This window comes from Podarcis cretensis (assembly GCF_951804945.1).
Source record: "Podarcis cretensis genome assembly, chromosome: 13".
NCBI lineage: Eukaryota > Metazoa > Chordata > Lepidosauria > Squamata > Lacertidae > Podarcis > Podarcis cretensis.
In genome coordinates this window covers 36,784,025-36,801,927 of record NC_137182.1, presented here as the reverse complement: position 1 = coordinate 36,801,927, position 17,903 = coordinate 36,784,025, and the positions used below count along the sequence as shown (strand labels likewise).

The window sequence follows — 17,903 nt, the reverse complement described above, 5'->3', positions numbered from 1 at the left end:
CAAACTTTTCTAGCCAGCCATAGGCGTAGCTAAGGTGCGGGGGACAGCTGCCTCTCTTTAATCAATACTGTACAAATCTAAGGTTCTGCCCCCACCGCTAACAAAAATTTCTGGCTACGCCCATGTAGCTAGCTAGCCCTCTTGTTTTCTGCACCCTCCTCATTGGTTTAATTATTAATTGCTATACCATCCTTCGTCTGAAGAGAACAGAACAATTTACTGTAAAATAAAAAGCACACCTTTGTTGGCATCACCTTGCCAACAAAGGTCCGTATAGTTAAAGCCATGGTTTTCCCAGTAGTGATGTATGGAAGTGAGAGCTGGACCATAAAGAAGGCTGATCGCCGAAGAATTGATGCTTTTGAATTATGGTGCTGGAGGAGACTCCTGAGAGTCCCATGGACTGTAAGAAGATCAAACCTCTCCATTCTGAAGGAAATCAGCCCTGAGTTCTCACTGGAAGGACAGATTGTGAAGCTGAGGCTCCAGTACTTTGGCCACCTCATGAGAAGAGATGACTCCCTGGAAAAGACCCTGATGTTGGGAAAGATGGAGGGCACAAGGAGAAGGGGACGACAGAGGACAAGATGGTTGGACAGTGTTCTCGAAGCTACAAACATGAGTCTGACCAAACTGCGGGAGGCAGTGGAAGACAGGAGTGCCTGGCGTGCTCTGGTCCATGGGGTCACGAAGAGTCAGACACGACTAAACAACAACAACAAAAAGCACACAAAAATGCTTGCATGCCTTGTGGGATATCTTTGGGAGAAGAAACGTCTCAGGAGTAAACCCTGCACAACATGGACGTAGCCAGGATTTATGTTGGAGGGGGAAGGCTTCATGTCAGGGGGAACAGGAGCTCAAGTATTTGTATTGATTGCGGGGGGGGGGGGGGGGCCTTGGCTACGCCCATGCTACACAAATCCAGAGTGGAGTACTAAAAATAGTTGTGTGGCGCCTTGTATGCCTCCTTCCCACGACTCCTGCAGCCAAGCTGGTGCCAAACGTATTGCTCTGCTTTCCTTTTGAGGGGGACAGCCCATGAACTCCATACACCACCCAGGCTTGCACGCCTTGCAATGTATACTATAAGCAAGTCTCCCAAAACTAACTCGTCAGCTTCCTAGTTCTCTTGCCATTTCCTGCCTAAGCTGAACCATTTCCCTAAAAGTGTACGGAAGATGGGATTTTCAGAATGCAGATGTTCTTTTTAGCTATAAATATTTAACAGTTCCCACCGCTGAATAAATTTCTTCAGTGTAAAGAATAAGAGACTGGTAATTAAGCAGTGTATAAATACCTTAAATAAATAAATCTGCATTGCAAACAAAGCAACATTTGCACAGCTAGTGGTGTGAATGATTTAATTAACAAAAACTTTTTTTTCTTTTTGCTGAATGGAATCTAGAAATAAGTGGATTACGAGGGAAAGTACAGAGATTAAGACGATAAGCATAAAAAGGGTTGTGAGCATTGAAGAGTAACAAGCTATGTAAATCATGGGCCAAAAACAATTGTTATTAGTAAAAGCCAGGCCCAATGTACTGCCCCATTTCATTGGCCAATTGCTTGAGTTCCTGGAAATCTGCCTGTTTGGGATCAGCCATATCTTCCTCCCATGGTAACTGCCTTTTCTCGTCATAGTCTTCACTGAGCCCCTTTGGTTGGCCAATATCTTCCAAGGAATAAGGAGATGTGGGCAGATCGACTAATGCCAGTTGGCCATCTTGCACAGAGTCATCGTAATAAGCATCCTCTTTGTCACGACGCATCAGGATTGGCTGGTAGAAAGAGAGCTGTTGGTCTGGTCTACTAATATCCACACTGTTCTCTGGATTTTCACATGTGGAAACTGTTGTATATCTAGGAGAGAAAGCAACCGACTGACAAGACTGAATGAGTGTCTCTCTCATATATATATGCACACACACAACTAAATGAGTGTCTCTCTCATATATATATATATGCATGCGCGCGCGCACACACACACACACACTATATTTATACACACACTGCTTTTTTTCTTAAAAAAAATGTTTAGGGGTATGTGTACCGCTGCGTCCTCCCATAAAAAAGCACTGAGCACCCCACATACACACTGTACTTTTCTGTGTATAAGACTAGGTTTTTTTACTTTAAAATTATGTGAAAAACTGTGGGTCATATTATACACAGGGCAATCTCCCCCCTATTTTCTTAAATTGGAGTCCCAAAAAATAGGGGGCGTCTTATACATGGGGACATCTTATAAATGAAAAAATACGAGGGGGGGTATCATCCCAGTCCAATCAACATTAATTGCATCTTGCAGAGTATCCTAAAACAATATGTGGAGCAAATGCAATAATATAAGACTTCATTTATTTTATCTTAAATCAGTCTTGCAAAACAGAGTACAGTTTTATTAGCACATAGTTTATTGGGGTATTATTATTGTAATTAATTTATTAACTGCCTTCTGCACAACTGTCTTAATGTGATGTACAATAAAAAGCAAAGCAAAAAAACACACACAAGAAACAGCAGATACACTTAAAACAAAACTAAAACAATGCAAAACAGACAGTCTTGCAGCTACTTTAGTTGCAGCTTTCTCTTGTGAAGAATTCTACAGAGACAGAATCCTCCTTACCTTTTAGCTCTGCACTTCAGCCCTTGAGCACATGGGCAATACTGGCTAGGTTTGGGAAAGGCTGTGAGGCTGCCCCAACCCATCAGTCCAAAGAGGGAACTGGTGGGAATCTGGCATGTTTCCCCTTCCTTTGGATAAGGAGTGCAGACTGGGAACGAGAGAGCTGTGTTGGAGATAGGACAAAGATTATAAAGGATTATGTGAAGAAAATCCATAAAGTAAAATCTGCCTGGAATATCTGCTATACAAGATACACTGGATTGGTTCACACGTAACACTAAGACAAACTATGTTGTGGCATGAATGAGCTACTATACTGGTGCACATTTAGAAAAATTCAGCCGCTTAGCTCCTCTCCTTGTGAGCTAAACCATAGTTAAGTCTCATAGCATTATGTGCAAATCCAGTCTTGTGGTTTGTTTCAGTAGCCCAAACCAAACACGAGCTATAACCAATACCTGCTGTTGGCTTACTGATTGTGAGAATGAGGACAGGGGTTATATCAGGACCATGGTGTGAGAGGCAAAGGTTAACTGCTTCTCCACAGGCACTGTGGTCTCAGTCTGGATTATAGTCCCCAGGAATTGGTACTTTCAGTTTAAAAGCTTTCACGCAACTCCAAGTAAAGCAGTCAACATCACAAAATATGAGCAGACCAAATCCGAGGGTAAGAGGAAGGTGATTATCACGCCATAGGCATGAGTACATAAAAACCATCTTACGATTGCTGGCAGTGCAACACAGCCCCTGAGCACACTTGTCCTGGCGTGGGTCACATCTTGTTCCGCTCTCACCACGGCTCACTCCTTTTGCACACCTGCCCCACACACAGAGGTATCCCAGACAGCATTCCCTGTCCTTCCAGCATATCTAGAAGACAAAGCATTATGACGACACAACATCTAGGAGGTGAAGCATGATGACGACACAACATTTATTCTTTGAAGCTAAAAACTAGAAAATTCATTTAAAATACAAGGCACGACCAGTGAAAATACCCTGCCTTATTTTATTTATTCAGGATATGCTACTCAAAAGGCCAGCTTCTGTGTTTGCATTTCAAAATAGGAGCAGACCAGTACCAAAAGTGCACAGGACCAAGGCCCTTTGCTCTCTTCTTCTGGTACCCTTTTTTTTCTTTCTCACTCTTGCTCTCTTCCTGGCCAGCAGGCTGTCTGTCAGGGGAAGGGCAGATTCCTCTTGCCAGAGGCCTGAACTGATCACATTCAAGAGCTTTTGAAATTAGGCAGAGGGCCACATGCAGACTAGGACTGCAGGTTGCCAGCACTCTTATGGAAAGACTTTTGCTTTGGAGCCTCTTGTTTTAGAATACCCCTTTTCTGCGGTAGAAATATTTTCCAGGGACATTTCTGGCAGCAAAGTTGAGTGTACTCACTGTATTCTTGACCTTACACTGCCGACACCGGGAAGCAAGGAAGGACTTAAAGCAGAACTGGTCCTTTTGGCAGTCACTGTCACTCACACATTCCTGCTGGAGAGGAAGGACATATTTAAAAAGGGCTACAAGCAGTGGCGTAGCGTGGGTTGTCAGCACCCGGGACAAGGCCAGTAATTTGCACCCCGTAACCCGTGGATTTGCACCCCCTAACCCTAACCCCCAGATGTTGCGCCCGGTGCGGCCAGCCCCCCCTGCACCCCCCACGCTACGCCACTGGCTACAAGACCATTGCACTAGCAAGTTCCCTATTTCGTTGCTGGGTAATGGCTGAATTTAAGACTGCAGTTGGCTTCTGTGGAGCATCTTAGCTGGCTACTAGGATGGGACTTCTCCCTACCTCAGTTCAAACCTGTAAGTTTCCCATAGATTGCTCTACATGTAAAGGTAAAGGGACCCCTGACCATTAGGTCCAGTTGTGACCGACTCTGGGGTTACGGCGCTCATCTCACTTTATTGGCCGAGGGAGCCGGCGTACAGCTTCCGGGTCATGTGGCCAACATGACTAAGCCGCTTCTGGCGAACCAGAGCAGCGCACGGAAACACTGTTTACCTTCCCACCGGAGCGGTTCCTATTTATCTACTTGCACTTTGACGTGCTTTCAAACTGCTAGGTTGGCAGGAGCAGGGACCGAGCGACGGGAGCTCACCCTGTCGCGGGGATTCAAACCGCCGACCTTCTGATCAGCAAGTCCTAGGTTCTGTGGTTTAACCCACAGCGCCACCCGTGTCCCTGCTCTACATGTAAGAGAAGATAATAGAGTGTTACTCCTTTTGGAATATTAATGGTTACTGCAAGCTTTATTTCTGAATGCACACCGGAATATAAACAGCTCCATTTCCCATGTATATTCCCAACTAGCATTGTATACAGTCGTAGGGAATTTAACTGTGTGCTTAAGCACAGGCTCCAAGCTCCCCCATTTCTTGCTTCCCTTGAAATAGGACAAGGATGGGGAAACTTTTTCCAGCCCAAGGGCCACATTCCCTTCTGGGCAGCCTTCCAGGGGCCACATGCCAGGGGTGGGGTCAACAGCGGTGACTTGCAAAGGCTAGATTCCTATACAACCTGCATCCAGGGGAGCAGGGACCGTAGTTCAAGGGCACATCTTCTGAGGCTGGCAAAAGCATTCAAGAAGGTTGTGGAGCAGAGCTGGTGAACTCATAGGGAGGGTGTGCAGCCTACAGAAAGTCCTGATGGCTATTTAATGAGGCCTGTGGGGTCACATTTGGTCGCCAGCCTGAGCTTCGCTGCTTCTGGACTAGGAGAAGCTCTGCTGCAGGCCTTCATCAAGAGCCCTGCTAGAGAACTGTAGAGAAACCCATTGATAAAGCTTTTAATGTTACCAACACTTGTGTGGAACTTGGAGCCAGTGTGGTGTAGTGGTTAGAGTGCTGGAATAGGACCCAGGAGACCAGGGTTCGATTCCCACTTGGCTATGAAACTCACACTGAGTGACCGTGGGCCGGTCACAGTCTCTCTACCTCACAGCATCCCAAAGAGGCTATCTCGTCACCTCTCCCACCTCGTGGAAGAATTCAGATCAGACAAAAAGAAAGCACCCACACAAGCAGAGCTTGGAGCACATGAAAGACAGTCGGAAAATTGCAAATAAACCTCTTATCCCTCTCAGGCACACCAGCTGTTTTGCCTTACATGCCACAAATTCTCCTGCAAACTACCTCAGTTTGGAAGCGGCATTTCTAGTACACAGATGTTTGTCTTAAAATGTTTGTGCCATTTATCTCCACAAGAATCCTTCACAAGTGTGGTGAACACAGGATGCTGAGTGTCGCCTTCCAATGTACAGCACCCGTTTCGAGAATTGTTTCAATTCTTACTCTTACATTCAGTACACACACATAAAGCACAGCTGGAAAATACCGTAGTTTTAAGTATGGTCTGGTATGACAGTCAGATGCATAATGATCTCTTGGTGGTTTGATGTTTTCTCTTCAAAAAGAAGACATAATGTGGAAAACCTCTTTTAGTTCAGGTTTCCTTTTTAAATGCAAGTGTGAACCTGTTCGATTTGAAAGGAAGAGTGAAGTGCCAGATAAAACCTCAGAAATTCATTTGGGTGAGTGATTTCCAATGGATCTGCCTCTCCCCATCATTCATGCACAGAAACATACGGCTTATTTTTTGTTTTGTAATTTATTCCAGTCACAGAGTACAGCTTTTCTTGGTATGGAACTATATAGCGAGCCAAGAACAAGGTTGCTGTTGAAGCTGCTAGTCATATACTGAGTTTTCAGATTTTAACAAGAATTTGCTTCCTGTTATCAGATTAACAAGTTGCTCTACTCTGTCTCAAGCAGGGCGGAATTTTGTTCTTGTTTATTTTCTCTCTCGTGTTTTTCTGTAAAAACAATAACAAAAATGATTTAATTTTGATTGTTTTTACAGGGGAAAAAATACAAAGGAGCATGGTGCTGATAGCACCAAGGTCTCACAGGTTTGATCTCCGCATGGGACAGCTGCATATTCCTGCATTGCAGGGGGTTGAACTAGATGATCCTCAGGGTCCCTTCCAACTCTGTGATTCTATTGCATATGGAATATCTTTATTTAATGTTGAGCATCAATCAGTACAAATTTATTCAGTCGATTGCTGTTTCCTGGGCTGGTGACTATCCTATTTAACTCCATGTTTTAATCTAGCTGGTCAGATACCAAATTTTGCTCTGTGTGGAAATGATTATGCATATCTTTATTTTGAAATTTCATATATATTTTGGGATGTAATGTTTTATTCCATGTTGTGAGGCCTTTTGATTATAGACAGTGAGCCTGAAACCAAGACTGTTGGGGGGGAATGAGTTACTTTGGCACAGAACCTTGAATGCCCCAGCACAGACAGATTTAACTTGCAGGCCAGGTTTTAGGTCTAACCAACCATTTCCCAGCCTGCTACAAGAAGAAAGTGCTAGAAAGGGGTGTGTGTGTATGTATATATTTCTCTATTTTTTCCTTCCTCTCTGCACAGAGACAAATTCAGTCTGTTTTCTTAGAGCCAAATGTTGCTATTTCTGAACAGGGCTGGGTGTAATCAGAGGAGAGCAAAATGGAAGTAACCTGACGGGCCGTTGATTTCAGTGGGGGAGTTGGGCTGCTCTCATTGAAACCAACAGAACAGAACAAACTGCTCACAGTTTGAGGATGTAATATCGAACACTGCTGGTAATTACTATAGCTTGTAGGTCAGTGACAATATGACAAGTGTAAGAAGAATTATTGTGGAAATAATAAGAATTATACTCCCTTGCTACCAGCTATACGAGGGGTGGAACTGCTGCCACCTCTCTCTTTCCCTTCAAATTCAACACCTACCTTTTCCACAGTTACATCTGCACCATACATTTAAAGCACATGCCGCTCCCGTTAAGAATCCCGGAAGCTGTAGTTTGTTAACAGTGCTGGGAATTGGACTCTGTGATAAGTAAACTACAGTTCCCCGAGTTCTTTGGGGGAAGCCATGTGCTTTAAATGTATGGTGTGGGTGTGATTGTAGCAATGCTTAAGAACATTTCACAGCAGACACCCATGTTTCTTCCCTCCCTGTGTTGCTTTCCCATTGTTGATTTTAAATTGTAAGTTCCTTGCAAGCAGAGACCTGTGTATGTTGCCCATGTGCACTGTTACATGCAGTGGTAGCACAGGAAGAGTTGTTGTTGTTGTTTTGAATCCCAGCCAGGATTCAGGAGGTTCTATCTGTGCTATTCTGTATCCAAGAACCTGATCCTATAATATTAACTTTAAAGAAGAAAAGAAAAATACAAATTGCTCATTCTCAGGGTTTTGTTTTCAAAAGGAAAGATTTTTATTTCAAGAATTTGAGAGAAACTCTTTTCTCCTTTTGGAGGATTCTCTCCCCAGCCTGCCACCCTGTGGATGTGAAAGAGGAAATAGCTAGGAAACCAGAGAAATTCTCTGCTGCCCAGGCAAATTAGAGGTTTCCCTCCTGCCTTATATTTTCCGCCAGAAGAAAAGGAAATGATGCTTTCGTGGAAGGAGCTTGCGGTTTGGGGTGACAGGCAGGGCCTTCTTCTTGATGGGGTGGGGGGCTGTCAAAAGCCCATTTCGAATGGCCAGCAGCCTGTGCCTCCTGTCAGTGGCCGGCTCTTCCTTTTCCCAGTTGGCTTCGGGGATGGGCTTGCTCTTAAGGTGCTGGGGCAAGCGGAAGATTAGAAAGGTCAGCCTAGGCCTCGGCTGGGGTGGGCCCAGCTTGAGGAATCTGAGCCCAGTGCTCTCTCTGTCTGCCTCAGCGCCATTTTCTTCCTGACTAGCCACTGGCTTTTTCTCCTGGAAAGATACAGATAAAATGCAACCAGGGTGAGGATATTACCTCAGTGGTTTGTGGGAATCAGCCTGAGAAGGACTTTATGCTTAGAATGAGAAGTGGGAGGGTGTCCAAGCTGGGGGTCCACATTCTTTTACCCCCTCCAGGAGAGAAGAGGGGGTCAGAGGAAGAGGAATTTCTGGGATAGGGAAAAGACCAATTTACGGGAATAGGGAGAAAGAGGGGGCAACCTGTGGCCCTCCAGATGTTGCTGGGCTCCACCTCCCATCACCCCCTGACCCCTGGTGAGGGCAACAATATCCAGAGGACCAGAAGTTCACCCATCCCTCCTTTTGGGGAAAGCAGAGGTACACTAGTCTAACGAGGTTTATTGGTCATGATAGTTGAACTGAACTGCCAGTATCAAATGCTGGGGACAGATAGCACAGGGCAACTGCAGCCTTCCATCCCTACTTATAAACTTCCCAGCGTAAATACCCACCTGTGTAGATCAGGCTAGTTTCTACCCCTCCCTATTCTCTATCCAGGGAACTGAAAGGCATGATCAGAGTTTTAAGACATATTCAAGCCTGGCATAGACATGCAAGGGGGATATGAAGTATGCCCACAAAAGGAGAGAGGTCTAAAGACCAGACAGAGAGGTCTGTAGGGACACATCTAGAGTCTAACACGCAGCTTGCCACACACACCAAGTCACATGCAACCAAAAAATTAGCTGAGGAAAGGTGAGTGGGCTTGTTACCCTCCTGAGCTTGCACTGACCTCATCCTCTTCCTCCTCCTCTGGGCGGGCGTCTGCCTGTTCAATAGAAGTCACTGTTTTCTCTGAAAACACCATCTCTCCTGTACGGTTATCAGTCATCTGCATATTTTGAGAGAACAACATTAAGATTGTGTGGGAGAGACAGAACAAGTGAAGAAGCCTCCTTACTTTTAAACATTTGTGAGGAGGCAGCATGGTTGACGGCAGAAACGTCCTCATGGCCAAGGCTCCACAGAGCTATGGGGACAGTTGACTTGGCTTCACAGGGGCAAGGGGGTGTCCTCCAGTGCCTGCACTAGACTTTCAACCCCCTTAGGAAAGAGGTGGAGAGCCTATGCCTGTCCCGTCAGCCCCAGACAACATGGCCAGGGGTCATGGATTATGGGAGCTGTAGTTTAGCAACACCTGGAGAGAGCCCTTATTCCCCTCACAGAGCTGTGGTTCTCCATGTGGCTCAATAGTCAATTCCTCTGCCCAGCGAACTCTGGGAATTGTAGCTCTGTGAGGGCAGCGGAGGTCTCCTAACAACGCTCAGCACCCCTTAACAAACTATACTTCCCAGGAATCTTTGGAGGAAGCTCTAACTGTTTAAATTTAATGTAGGATGCCACTTTAAATGTACAGTGCCAATGGGGCCCTACTCAGATTAGACCCATGGAAACTAATGAATCCAAGTTAGTCATGTCCATTAACTTCAGTTGGTCTGCTAGCATGGGACAGAACCCATAGTCTCCCAACAGCATGCATCAGATTATAATACCAATGGTGGACTGTGGGAGGGAAAGAATACATAGGGAAAGATTATTCCATGGCTTTGTTGGGATGGTTGGTTGCTTGAGTTGCAGTATGTACACGGAGAGCCATTTGTCAGAATGGGTGAAAGCTGACAGGAAACATGAACTTGCTTCAAGAACCATGTCAAGGTTCAGCCTTGCCAGATAAGCAACTGGGAGTCCAGGACCTAAGATCTATTCCAGGCTGGCCAAAGGGGTTCTGCTTACTGTGGCTGAGCATCTAAGCCATCCTCTGCTGCCTTGTATATATTTTATATGTTACTGACAAAATGCCTTTTAGTCTAGAATTTGATGTCCCCAAATGGCTACCCAACAATAGGGACGGCCTGGACACCACCAACTATATTGCTCAGAACTTGCATTCCCAGGTATTGAATTGCCAGCCAGTGAGGTAAGCTGAGCTTAGTTATCCATGGTTCTTCATTTTGGTTTTGGTTTTCAATAGCTCACTCACTTTGCTGATTTCATGGTGGCTGTAGACGGTGGCATTCCCCACTTTCCGCTGGTGCTTCTCCTCATTGTGATAGTTTGAGGGCAGCTTGCTGATATCCACAGAGGGCTCAAGCTGGTCTTTCCCCAGCACGTCCTCCTACACAATAGACAAAAACGGATCATTATACTGTGTAGGGAAAGGAGACAGAGGATCCCTCCGGATGAACGGTTTATTGAGCATCCTGATTCCCTTGGACAAAACTTACACAGAGGTTAGATTATGCGCGGTCTTTATTTAACATTCATTTTTATTTGTTTGCAGGGAGGTTATACAACAATGAGCGTTAGTGCTGCGTTCATCCCAATTCGCTTTCGGAGTGTTTGCATGTCTTCCGGTATTTTATCCTTTCCGCTCATTTCCTCATCACTTTCCTAGCCACAAAAAAGTCCATTTCTTTTTCAAAGTGAATTTCATTTGTACTTCAATTGTGCAAACCTAAACTCTGAGGATGCATTTGGATCCCACCGGCAAAATGCTCACTGTGCAAGATACCCTCTTGCCCACCCTAATTTGAACTTTTTACAAGAAGGAAAGTGATGGGGAAAGTATGAGTCAACAGTTGCTTGACACAACCACCGTATAACCTCTCCAGCAAACAAACAAAAAAATGATTGATAAAGAGCCATCATTGTCGTTCCGCCCCATGAACTTCATGCAAAGAAATCAAGTTGAACGATTAATAAACAGGTCTGGAAACCCAACAGCATCTTCTCCCTCTCTCCAAAAAGTAGCCTTCATCAGAGGAATCAGTTAAAATAATAATAAACATAAGTTTGTTTTCTTACTAGTCTTCTGTTTATTTTTGAAATAAATAAATAACAATGTGGTTTTTTAAAAAAGAAACAAATTTGAGGAACAGCTACCAAGAATGATAGCCTTAACGGTTCCGGTTCCGGTTCCGTAGTTGGTCAATTTCATGAAAGGGTACTTTCAGATGAGAGATCCCTCTCAAGTATGGCTGGCCAGACACCACTTAACTGTTTAACTGCCAAAGCCCAAGATGTCTAGCAGAATCCTCAGTGCCTGCAGGTGAGAACCCTCCCCTTTCTGCAGCTTCTTAGAATTCTCATGGAGGAAAACAATAAACAGGTCAGTGTGATTTCTGCAGCAAGGCAGAAACAATTTAGATTTAAACTTGAAGTCTGGAAATTAATTGAAATTAACCATTACAAGACAAGATGCCACACCCACAAAATGCTCACAAGTTGTTGTGCTGTCAGGGCAGGACTTTGATGCAGACTTCTATAAGACCACAGAGTCTGAAATTGCTCATAAGAGTAGATTTAACGGGTTTATTATGCCAGCACAAAGTATTAATTTCAGCATTCAAATTTCAAGGCAGAAATTAAGGATTGTGCTTTCCAAATATGTAGAATTAGGCATTCTTAACCCCCAAACCCCAGCTTTTGAACCTAAAAATCATGAGAGATTTGCTTGTGAACCTCTGAGAAATCAACATTTTACATTCCCAAAGGCTGGGAATTGATGCTATTCTAAATTCCCATAATGTAATTAGCACTGGAACACTTTCTCATCCACCTCCAGGGGAAAGCACACACCCAAACAAACATTAACTGTGAACACATCATTCATTTAAAGCACGCGACTTGCCCCAGAGAATCCTGGGAACTGCAGTTTACTCCCACAGAGCCACCATTTCCAGCACCACCAATAGTACACTATAGTTCCCAGGACTCCCCCCACCCCACCCCTTTTGGAGAAGGAAAATGTGTTTTAAATGTATTGTGCGTATGCAACCTGAGTGCATCATGAGCAAGAAAAAGAATGAGCAGGTTGTGGGGAATCAGATGATAATGAGAACAAGATGGAGAAAAGTTGTTTGAGATCTTCCTTGGGCTTTAAATGTAAAGGCTGGGCAGATTCCATCCAGAATTCCTAGATGCTGTGCAGTGTTTACTGCAGCCTCCACCAACCTGGGGCTGGTGGGAGTCGCAAACCAAATAAGCCAGAGGATACCAGGATTATTGCAAGAATCCTCCCTTTTAAAAAAACCCCAACTCATTACAGATGCTCATAGAGCATCTGAAGCACCCCTTCTATTATGTGGGATGGGTGTGTGTGGCTCTGATGCTCCCCCTCTCCCTCTCCCTCTCTCATCATCCTCATCCCTTACCCGGCTTTGCTCAAAGATGTTGCGAAACTCCTTGAAGAGCCTCTCCACGCTGGGGGGCAGGAAGGCAGCAGATGCCGTGGTCCTTCCTTGCATCAGAGCTGTCAGGCACCAGAATCCCCACACCAGCGGCAGCAGCATCTTGGGCCGATCCCTGATTCTCTCGCTGCCAGAGCCAGACCTGCGCAAAAGGGGAAATATCTGAGAGAGAGGAGCTAACCCAGCAGGCACCGCCCCTGCCGGCTATTCTCAAGACCCTCCCCTCCTGCACTCAGGCGTCCACCCAACCCCACAACCCTTCGTCCCTTTGCTCTGCCCCAGAACAGCCCACGTGGACCAGTGCTTAGAGGCCCAAAGGGACAGAGGCCTTTCCCCCCAAATCCCAGGCAAACCGAGTCGAAAAAAGCAAGGATGGGGATCCTGTAGCCTTACAGGTGCTTTGGGGCTCCCAAGGGCCATGGGTCGGGCCAGAGCACATGCTGTGCATGCAGAAGTTCCCTGCCTCAATCCCTGGCATCACCAGGTGTCGGAAACCCTGAAGGGTAGCTGCCAGTCAGTGCAGTAAACACTGAGGGTAGATCCACACCATATACAGTGGTACCTCGGGTTAAGAACTTAATTCGTTCTGGAGATTTGTTCTTAACCTGAAACTGTTCTTAACCTGAAGCACCATTTTAGCTAATGGGGCCTCCTGCTGCCGTTGCGCTGCCGCTGCTCGATTTCTCTTCTCATCCTGAAGCAAAGTTCTTAACCCGAAGTAATATTTCTGGGTTAGCGGAGTCTGTAACCTGAAGCATATGTAACCCGAGGTACCACTGTATTTAACACACATTTAAAGAACATGATTTCCCCCAATGACTCCTGGGAGCTGTAGCTACCATGCTCATAGAGCAACAATTCCCAGCACCATTAACAAACTACAATTCCCAAGATGATTAGGGGGGGGGAGTTGTGTGTTTTAAATGTAAGGTGTGGATCTGCCCTGAGGTGGTGGCACCAATAGACAGACTAACCGTGTTCCAGCAGAGGGTGGTCCATGAGGAAAAAGAGGGCTCTCGAATTTCAGCAAGGAAATACGATACTAAAATTTGCCCCCCCCACCTCTCTCCATTTACATCATTATTGTGGTGTCCCCCCTCCCCATGGCACCGGTGACCAGCACAGCCCCTAAAACTACCTCTGATACTGGCCTGCCACCCTCCTCGCACCCACCCCTTCTCGACACCCAAACCCTTCTGGGTCAGCCATCCCTCTGCCCCACACAGGGGCTGCAGCCCACCTCTTCTTAACCCCCTCGATTCACTAGCCAGCCTGTAACTAAGCAGAACTCCCTGTCGGTCAGTTTCTGACAGGCCCATTTGAAAAAAGGTTCCGGTTCCAGAATGTGCCAGCTTTGCCTGGCATCTGTCAGGGCAGAGCAGCAGTTTCTCCACACAGACCCATACAGTGTATGTGTGGGGTATCTTTTTACAGCCTTCCCATAAGCTGCCAGAGGTCCCTTGAATGATTTAGAGGGCCTCACATCCATCACCCTATTTGCAATGTTTAGTTTGAGCTAGGGTTGACTCCAGAACATAATGTGAATCCCGGAGAGTTCAGCACTAGACGGAACATATGAAGTAACAATAAAGGACACTTCTGAGCATGTCAAGAGTGCTTTCCCCTCACCGTTCAGGAAACAGTCAGCCCCTACTGCAGAATATTAAGAAGCAAGGCTATTAGGTAAGAGGGGCTCGCCTTCAAAGCCCAGGAAGGCAGGTGAAGGCTGCAATCCTAACTCCACTTACCTGGAAGTAAGCACCTCTAAATTCAATAGGTCTTACTTCTGAGTAGATATGGTTAGGATTGCACAAATGTCCACCTCAGTGTCTTCTCCCTCTGCCTCCAGTAATCCAAAGGACCAGATCCCCACATCTCTTTATCATCCACATATTTAAACCCAGCTGCTAAACCCAGCACAACTTACAAAAAAGGAAAAGCAGCACACAATAAAGGCCAAGATATTCAACATTAAAAGCACAGGACTGAAAGAAAACATCTTCGAAGGAGGACTTATGGAGATCCCTGCTGGATCAGCCTTAGGTCCATCTAGGCCACACACAGGGCCTGAAGGGCATATTGCTTGTAGACATAGAATTTCTATTAAGTCATAGTGCCCAATGGTGGTCATAGTGTGGTGGTGTGGTGGTTAAAGTGTTGGACTAGGACCTGGGAGACGAGGGTTCAAAACACCCTCCCAGCCCTGCACCTCACTGGGTGATCTTGGGACAGCTTCTCGGCCAAATTTACCTCACAGATTTCCAGTGGGCATCAAATAGAGCAGGAAGAACTCTATGGCTGACTACACACCATACATGTAAAGCATATGCCCCCCCCCCCCTCAATAACTTGGGAACTGTAGTTTCTCCCTCAGAACTACAAGTCCCAGCACCTTTAAATTACAATTCCCAGGGTTCTTTGGGGGAAAGTCATGTTTAGAGTCAATCCCGACATACCCACATTTCCGCTTGTCCCCTTGCTTTTCCCCGGGAGAACAGTGGCAATTTGTGTTTTATTTTGCTCCAATTTAGCACTGAAGTGCAGGTTTTCCCTGGGAAAGGAGCAGGGCAGGGGGGAAATTGCTCAGATTCATGCCTAGAAAGTGTGGGTCAAGCAGAAAACTGTTCAAGCCCCTGCTTTCTAGGTAACAGGACAAACGGAAATGTGGATGAGCCCAAGTAGTGCTATTGAAAACTCAGATAGCAACAGATCTTTGAAGAGCAGCATGCTGTTTATGGAGCTGGTGGAAGTTGTGGTCCAAAAAACATCTGGAGGGCCCCAGATTGGGGGAGGTTGCTTTTAATTACTGTACCACAGTCATTTTCTGTTATGTAGTGAAGTTTCACCCTGGGCCAGCAGGGGGATACTGTATATAGTTTTCACTCAGGTCTGTAGATAGTTTTCACTCAGGTCCACGTCAGTTATTTTAGGCGGGAAACGCTGGGCTGTTGTTGCTACAATGTTGACAGCCGGCTGCCTATAAAAGCAGGCCGGCTGAGCTGTTTGCAGTCAGTTCTACTCCAGCTTACAAAATAAAGAGCTACTTGGAGAAATCGCTGTGTCGTCTGCTATGTCAACCCACAACTTAACATTTTCAATCTGTGTTCCTCGGACACTTGAACTGGGTTGCTAACTAACCAGACAGAAACACTTTTCACAGCAGTGTGGTTTGCAGGTATTATTAGCTGGTGACAGTGTCCACTAAGCAATCCCTTACTTAGCAAGTACAGCGGTACCTCGGGTTACATACGCTTCAGGTTACAGACGCTTCAGGTTACAGACTCCACTAACCCAGAAATAGTACCTCAAGTTAAGAACTTTGCTTCAGGATGAGAACAGAAATTGTGCTTTGGTGGTGCGGCGGCAGCGGGAGGCCCCATTAGCTAAAGTGGTGCTTCAGGTTAAGAACAGTTTCAGGTTAAGAACAGACCTCCGGAATTAATTAAGTACTTAACCCGAGGTACCGCTGTATTATCACTTGCTAACAGCTGCAGAACAAGCTGCCATTAAGAGCACAGGAGCAGGGTCCAGTAACTGTAACCCTAAAGTCTTCTCCTGCAGGACACAGCCACAGCGGGGAGTTGAATGAATTGTTTAGAATCACTCTTGATATTTTGCACAGGGTGACAGCTAGACATCAGAAGAGCGGACCACACCCTGCACAACTGCATGCTAGCATGCATCCCAGAATACTCTGCAGTGTGGAGGTACTGTAGCAGATACACAGAGGTCCCTCCGTAAAAACAAAACAACAAAGTAAATCATGGATTAAAGTGTTTTCTGGGGGCAGAAAGTTTGGAACCCACTGTATAGCAGCCCTGTAATATAAACATTGGATTCCTGTGACTGGTTCTCATGGCCAGGAAGCTACTCGCTTCCATAAGAACAATGGCTGCATTTCTGCCATGTCACCATTAGGTGGTGACTTATGATTCCAGTGAAACTGACATGTACCATATTGTCAAAAGTCCACCATGATTAAAACTCCAGGAAATGACTCTCCCCGTCTGGGAAGTGTGTGCATGTGTGTGAACTGGAGGGGGGGTGGGGGAGAGATTTTGTCATTCCGAACCCTCTCACTAAATTCATATGGGAAATCAGAAGCCTAGCAGTAGATCACAACCTTCTCTCCTCTGAAATAAAAAAATTAAGGTCTTATATATATAATGTTCATGAATGTACCAACCAAGCACGTACATAGATAAGTGGACCACATGTCTGGAGCAGCACAGGAAGACCATCCTGAAACCATTTTGACTCCCAAACTAACCAAATATTCTCTCTGCAAGGAGGGAGGGGGTGAGGGAACCTTCCCATTGTCTCAGGAATTGGGAAATCACCCTCTCAAAGGCATGGCCAGACTACCAGGAAAGGCAATCAGATAAGGCATTATCAGATAACCTGGCAGACAGGAAAAACAACAACATTCAAATTTCTGTTGTAGACCACCTTTTCTGTGATGTACCATAGGTATGATGTTTGTGGGGGGTGGTCTTGGGTTACACCCCTTCTGTGATGTATGCATGATGTATGGAGGGGTGCTCTTGAGCTCCAGGGCAGGGAATTTAAAACGTCTATATAAGGGCAGACACACCTTTGTTCTTGGTCCTCCTCCGTCCTCCTGCGTGTGAGGGGAGCACCCTGTTGCAACAGCTTTAATAAAGATCAGGCTTATTAGCTGCTTTGCTTCTCAATATTCTCTGGTTGGCCTCTGTTATTTTCTCCTACCAATAGGGAACCCACATAAGGACTCTATACGGGCTCTTGGATTCCCCATAAGGGAAGAAGGGCAGATTTTGTTTACAACAGTCACAACTTTTTCAAGTGGTATCATAGAGCTTTAAATGTATTTTGTGAATTGTTTCTATTCATGGTAGAGGAAGGGAAGGCTAAAGAACCATTTCCCTGGTTGGGGAGAAAGGTGCTGAGTACCGGCTAAGGTGTAAACCCTACACAAATCCGGAATTGAGTCCCTAAGATGGTTGGATGGTGCCTTGAACGCCTCCTTCCAGCATCTCCTGCAGCCAACCCAATGCCAAAAATATTGCTCTGCTTTCCTTTGGACAAAATCGGTGAGTCCAAGCAAGGGGGGGGGGTCTTGTCTAGGCAGCGCAGGACCAACATACACACTGCTCAGGCATGCACTGAGGGGATATCACTTCTGCAAGGAGGGAGGAGGTGAGGGAACCTTCCCATTGTCTCAGGAATTGGGAAATCACCATCTCAAAGGAATGGCCAGACTACCAGGAAAGGCAATCAGATAAGGCATTATCAGATAACCTGGCAGACAGG

At 45.8% G+C, this 17,903-nt stretch overlaps 1 protein-coding gene across 6 annotated transcripts in view; it reads right to left on the bottom strand.

Moving 5' to 3' along the window:
• Window positions 1–1,350: 1,350 nt before the first annotated feature.
• Window positions 1,351–17,903, bottom strand: part of DKKL1 (dickkopf like acrosomal protein 1) — an 18,775-nt gene continuing 2,222 nt past the window's right edge. The window contains exons 1-8 of one of the 6 annotated variants that reach the window (XM_079950549.1): window positions 14,862–14,885; window positions 12,576–12,753; window positions 10,403–10,537; window positions 9,155–9,253; window positions 4,029–4,124; window positions 3,355–3,502; window positions 2,633–2,795; window positions 1,351–1,863 (exon numbers count right to left, since the gene is read on the bottom strand). In XM_079950549.1, coding sequence (XP_079806675.1) covers window positions 1,521–1,863; window positions 2,633–2,795; window positions 3,355–3,502; window positions 4,029–4,124; window positions 9,155–9,253; window positions 10,403–10,537; window positions 12,576–12,713 — 1,122 coding nt within the window. In that variant the 5' untranslated portion in view covers window positions 12,714–12,753; window positions 14,862–14,885 and the 3' untranslated portion in view covers window positions 1,351–1,520. Of the gene's footprint in view, window positions 1,864–2,632; window positions 2,796–3,354; window positions 3,503–4,028; window positions 4,125–9,154; window positions 9,254–10,402; window positions 10,538–12,575; window positions 12,754–13,784; window positions 14,086–14,538; window positions 14,697–14,861; window positions 14,886–17,903 lie in introns of those variants that run through there. The other 5 variants (XM_079950547.1, XM_079950544.1, XM_079950545.1 and 2 more) reach the window with 5 other exon arrangements.